Below are 6148 nucleotides of genomic sequence, written 5' to 3'. Positions count from 1 at the left end.
ATTGATGATTTTACAAGAAAGACTTGGATATATTTCCTTAAAAACAAAAGTGAAGTGTTTGAGAAATTCCAAAATTTCAAGGCATTTGTTGAAAACCAAAGTGGGCTGCACATTAAAGTTTTGAGAACTGATAGAGGAGGTGAGTATATCTCCAAGGAATTCCTAAGATTTTGTAGAGAAAATGGAATTCATAAACAGTTTACAGCAAGGTACACTCCGCAGCAAAATGGAGTTGCTGAAAGGAAGAACAGGACCATCATGGATATGGCGAGGAGCATGCTGAAGGCAAAGCATTTGCCAAATGAGTATTGGGCTGAAGCTGTACATTGTGCAGTTTATATATTGAACAGGTGTCCTACAAAAGCAGTCATGAACAAAGTGCCAGAAGAGGCATGGAGTGGGAGAAAGCAAGGAGTTACCCACATGAGAGTTTTTGGGTGTGTGGCCTATGCACACATACCAGATCAGCTAAGGAGGAAGTTGGACAGCAAAGGGGAGAAATGCATCTTCATTGGATACAGTGATGAATCCAAAGCCTACAGGCTGTACATTCCATCTACCAAGAAGTTCTTTGTCAGCAGGGATGTTCAATTCATTGAAGAGGAAGCTTGGGATGGAAGCATAGAGAAAACAGTGAATGTCAAGAACTGTTTGTCTCATGATGAAGATGAAGAGGAGGTGGCTGAAATGCATCCCCAAACAGCAGCGCCAACACAAGGATAGCAAGGAACACCATTGAGGATTAATGAGAGTGCTTCTCCAAGCACACCACAAGGAGGAAATTCAAGTGCATCTTCAAGCACTTGCACACCAAGTGAAAGAGGTAAGAAATTTAGAAATCTAAGTGACATTTATGATGAAGGAATGAATTCCTTATTTGCCTTGTATTGTCATGTTGATGACCCTATTCATTTCGAGGATGCAATTAAAGATAGGAAATGGGTAGAAGCTATGGATGAGGAGATGAATGCCATAGAGAGAAACAAAACATGGGATTTGGTTGAGCTACCAAAAGGAAAAGAAGTCATTGGTGTGAAATGGGTCTACAAAACCAAGAGCAATGCTGAAGGCAAGATTGAAAGGCATAAAGCAAGGCTGGTTGTCAAAGGGTACAAGCAGCAGTATGGGAGAGATTATGAGGAGACTTTCGCCCCGGTTGCAAGAATGGAAACAGTGAGAGCAGTGCTGTCCATAGCAGCACAAAACAAATGGAAAGTCTACCAAATGGATGTGAAATCAGCATTCCTAAATGGAGTGTTAATGGAAGAGGTCTATGTGGAACAGCCTCTCGGATATGAGAAGAAAGGTGAAGAGCACAAAGTGTGCAAATTGAAGAAAGCTCTTTATGGGCTGAAGCAAGCGCCAAGAGCATGGTACAACAGGATAGATTCTTATCTACTGGATAATGAATTCGACAAATGTGAAGGAGAACCCACAGTCTACATCAAGGAAAAGGATGGTAAAATTTTAATTGTTGTCTTGTATGTAGATGATGTTATTTTCACTGGAAATGATATTTATCTTATTGAGAATTTTAAATCAGTCATGAAGGATGAATTTGAAATGACTGATATGGGTCTCTTGAGATACTTCTTAGGCATAGAAGTAGAGCAAAATGAAAAAGGAATTTTTATATCTCAAGCAAGATATGGAAATCAAATTTTGAGCAGATTTAAGATGGAAGAATGTAAGGCAGCAATCACTCCCACAGTGATGGGATTAAAGCTCAGCAAAGAGGACAACAACAAGGATTTTGATCCTAGCTTGTATAAAAGTATTGTTGGCAGCCTTATGTATTTAACAGCAACTAGGCCTGATTTAATGTATGCTGTTAGTTTAATTTCCAGGTTCATGGAGAGGCCGAAGGAGGCACATTGGCAGGCAGCAAAGAGAATTTTGAGGTATGTCAAAGGTACCAAAATGTTTGGAATTCTATATCATGTCTCAGAACATTCAGATTTGGTTGGATACACTGACAGTGACTGGGCTGGAAGTGTAGATGATCGGAAGAGCACTTCCGGTTATGTTTTTCATATGGGTTCAGGAGCCATCTCATGGGCTTCTAAGAAGCAGTCTATTGTAGCATTGTCTACAGCAGAGGCTGAATATGTGGCAGCTACAGCAGCAGCATGTCAAGCAGTGTGGATGAGAAGAATGTTGAGAAGCTTAGGCCAAGAGCAGGCAAAGGCGACAGTGATTTTTTGTGACAATAGCTCAGCTATTGCATTGTCAAAGAATTCAATGTTTCATAAGAGAACGAAACACATTGATACAAGGTTTCACTACATCAGAGAATTGGTGAACAATGGAGAAATTGTCTTGGAACATTGCAGGACTCAAGAACAGGTTGCGGACATATTGACAAAGCCACTGGATCAGAAAAGCTTTGAATTTTTGAGGAAGTGTCTCGGTATGACCGAATGCCCAGCTGTTGAAATTAAAGGGGAGTGTTGAAGTCATAATTTCAACGCTGCCTACGTACGCAGCCCAAACCACCGAACGAAACCATAAAACCGCCAAGGGATATCGCACCGCCATCCAACAAAAAGCAGTTTCCGTATATTGGCCTCCGATGCGTTTTGGTGCAGGCACGTGGCTCTCGCCTGACGTAAGCAACTCTGACATATCGGGAGCTATCGTTCACTCAAGTGAGGGCTTCCGATATCTTTGTCCACCGTAGGATCAGCTCCCGTGGTCTCCGCCGTTGATCGATTGAACCTGCATACGACCAGCATTAAATCAAATTGCGTGGAGTGTTTTTCAATTTTCGTTGACCATACTTCTTTTAATGCATTGTCATAGGAGTAGGTGAATATTTATGTTTTTATACGGCACGTGAAGTTTTTTTATGTGTTAGTCGTATGTTTTAATATGTATGTTTTGTATTAAGTTTTATATATATGAGCCATGTAAAATGTGCTCAAGGTTGTTGCGTTGACATTTTTGTATGGCACACGGGAGGTGTAAGAATGTTGGTGTTCGCAGCAGCGTGAAGAACCAGAGGATGTATGCACAGCAGTGCACAAAATATATTTGGTAATGTTTTGTTTTGACCATTAATGGAACGGTGAAAACGCAAGGTGAAATGAGAACAGAGCCCGTAATGTTTTATGTGAAAGTTTTTGTAATATCCATAAGCATATAATGAAAGTGTTTTTACAGCAGTAATGTGTTTTTCACTACAGTGAATGTAAAAGGGGATTTACAGCAGTAAACCCAGTTCTGTAAATTCTCAGAAATGTTTTTCATGGTGTTAAAATACTCTGTTTCTCAGTGAAATTTTTTTTGCTCCTCTGTGCACAAAAAGATCCTGTGGAGGTAAAACAGAGCATTGTCTCTGTGTGTTTATTTTATTGGTTTTTGGTATTTTCCCCATCCAAAAAATACCCAACAAGCACTGCTTTTTCAAACTCTTGCAACTTTTCACCCAGACCAGTTGGATATTTAGCAACATCCAATGGTGTTCTTGGAACCGTTTTCAAAACTTTGTGCAACACTTTATCCAAGAGTTCGCCCTCGTCCTTGAATAATTGTAATTGAGAGAAAAATAAGCAGTGAGAAACGTTTGAGTATCATGCATCTAATATCATTCCGACATAATTGAAAACTAACGCGGACAAGTAAGAAACAAGGAGATGAGGAGAATCCGGCAACTGGTAAGCTCTTTTTATCACATTGCATTTGATCAGAATCAGAATCAGAATCGCAAAGGATCTCAAAAAGAGGAACAGCTTATGAACAGGGTGTATTGACCGATGCTCCGAGTCAGATGCTTATGAACGGGGTGTATTGACCGATGCTGGATACTTCAACCATTTTTAGGAGGGGAAATGGGACAGTTGATCTTTTGGGCGAACTCTGCTATAGTATTTTTTTGTTGTTGTTTGTCAAATGTTTTTTTGTAAAGATATAATGATACTGGTTCTATAAGTGATAAAAGAAATGATTGTAGGAATAATTTAGACATTTATGTAAAAGATAACAGATATAGGAAAATTGATAAAAATCTACAAATCATCTCATAAATTATGTACAATCTTTTGTTTTTACACTCTGTTTTTATTAATAAAAGGATAGCTTTTCTTCTTCTGAAAAAAGAAAGAAAAGATGCTCACCCATTAAAAGCTTTCAGATCAAAGCCGCTTATATCCGCCACATCAGAAAGAGCGTTTCTCCATTTTTTGATAGTATCTGAATCGTAACGTCTTTTCCTTTCCCAGGTTCGAGGGTCGAATGTTGTTTTCTCTCAGTGCTTTTGCAGTGCTTCAGCGAACTCTCCGTCCTCACGAGTGTGCCGGACCACACAAGGTTTCACGTTGAGAAAAACGGGAAGGATGGTAGCCCCTGACTCTTTCATGAGGACGAGTTCATCGAGGCACCAACTCGATTGTGCATAATTCTTGGAAAATATAGCAATGTGGATAGAGGCTACTCGAATAGCATGGTCTATTTGAGAAAAAATACTCTCACCCTCCTCCAATTCGGGCTTGTCCAGAAACACTCTTAATCCATGGTCACGAAGCTGTCTGTAGAGATGACTGGCGAAAGTGTTCTTAACATCCGGCGCACGATGGTTTATGAACACATGGTAGTCGGAATAAGAAGTCGAGGCACACCAGGAGGCAGTGGAGGAGGAAGAAGCAGCCAAATCGGAAAGGGGACCTGTTGTTGTTAGAGATGCCATTGTTATTGGTATAATATAGATAATGGATGGACTGATAGGCAGAATAATAACAACGATGCAACTTAGCGCAGGAAACTGCAAGCAAGAATACGCCTTACAAAGATGAAATCGACGCGCTTTTGTTAGCACTTGAGGTGAGGGTTCAGCAATAGGCATTAAGCTGTGAGGATGACAAACAGATGTGCTGGACACACACAACTTGCTCCAAACTTGTATGGTGGATATGATTTCATTGTCCAGAAAAGTTCAGCAGTTTGGGATGAGGGCTTTAAGACTAACGTAACGTGGTTTGGTTGGGTTGTGGTATAAAGAGAACGAATTTGGAATTTCAAGACCAAACACTAACCGATTTGACCCGAGTCTAATTCCATTTGCAAAGTAATTTTTAAGCCTAGGGTTATCTAACATAAATCGATCTATGGTCCAAATAAACTGTATTCTAAATTCAATATGGAAGCAAAAGTCCATGGTCCAAATAAAGATGTCTAGAGATTCGTTAATTTCTATATATATTTCTTTTATTCTCCTCTACAATTTTTCATTACATCACCGGGTGGTGCCATTCCAAATTTTCTCAATGCGTCCAAGGGGTACATTTTCATTCAAAGCCAACCACAATTTTTCAATATTTTACGGGGTACCATTAACAATGTAAACTTTGAAACGGGCACTGATACTTTACCCGTTTCGTAGAGATAGCAAAAAAGTGACCTAATTTTGAAAAGGGGTGATGCAGAACGAACATGTTTTTTTTAGAGCATAGTTTTTGGCACTTTAATTATTTTTATGTACATTACGTTTTAGAATCGTTTTAGAATGGTAGTGATTTTCATGCTGATTTAAAAAAGTGAGTATTCTGCATCACCTCCTTTTTTTTAAAGACCTTTGTTTTGGCTTTAAATTTTCTAATGTATAAAATGTAATTAATTATTTTGTAAATTTGATCATTTTTGAAGTAGTCGTTTTCTTCACATTTTCTTGTTTTTTATTTTAATTTTAACTTCTTTTTTTAGTGAGGTTTTTATTGTTTTTCATTTTTAAATTAGGAGGTCGATATTTAGAATTTTCGATATTCTATATATTTATACATCCTTAATTAATTTTTCAATCCACATGAAATAATTGCTTCTAAAAAACAATATTTTTTAACAATGGACATAAAAACAACCATTTTTAACATAAATATAACTAAAAAACTACACGTTTTGATAATTTTTTGCTAGAATTGACATGTCAAAATCACAATTTTTATACGATAATTTTAACTAAAAATGGTTAAATAATAGTTTTTTTTATGAATTTCATGTCAAAATAATAATAATAATAATCACTTTTTTCTTCAAAAAATAATGATTAACTTAAAAATCAATGCGAAAATCACATATTACAATATTGAACGTATAACAACCCTAATTGAGTATTTATTCTTCTCATAAAATGTCAAAGTCAAAACATTGCAAAGCT

The 6148-nt window shown here is 37.7% G+C and overlaps 1 protein-coding gene across 1 annotated transcript; it reads right to left on the bottom strand.

Annotated features, from left to right (window-relative positions):
• Positions 1 to 4246: 4246 nt before the first annotated feature.
• On the bottom strand, positions 4247 to 4684 carry LOC149214990 (putative 2' cyclic ADP-D-ribose synthase BdTIR). The gene has a single exon (XM_089389580.1). The coding sequence runs from the start codon at positions 4682 to 4684 to the stop codon at positions 4247 to 4249; it is 438 nt and encodes a 145-aa protein (XP_089245706.1).
• Between the last annotated feature and the right edge of the window lie 1464 nt (positions 4685 to 6148).

Source organism: Pinus tabuliformis, chromosome 1_1 (assembly GCF_031772625.1).
Source record: "Pinus tabuliformis cultivar Carrire ecotype Pingquan chromosome 1_1, CPIR1, whole genome shotgun sequence".
Lineage (NCBI taxonomy): Eukaryota > Viridiplantae > Streptophyta > Pinopsida > Pinales > Pinaceae > Pinus > Pinus tabuliformis.
The sequence above is the reverse complement of the archived record's forward strand: the minus strand, read 5'-3'. Positions and strand labels throughout refer to the sequence as shown.

Coding starts and splice junctions, on each gene's coding strand:
- LOC149214990 (XM_089389580.1), bottom strand. CDS start 4,684: ATGGCATCTCTAACAACAACAGGTCCCCTTTCCGATTTGGCTGCTTCT.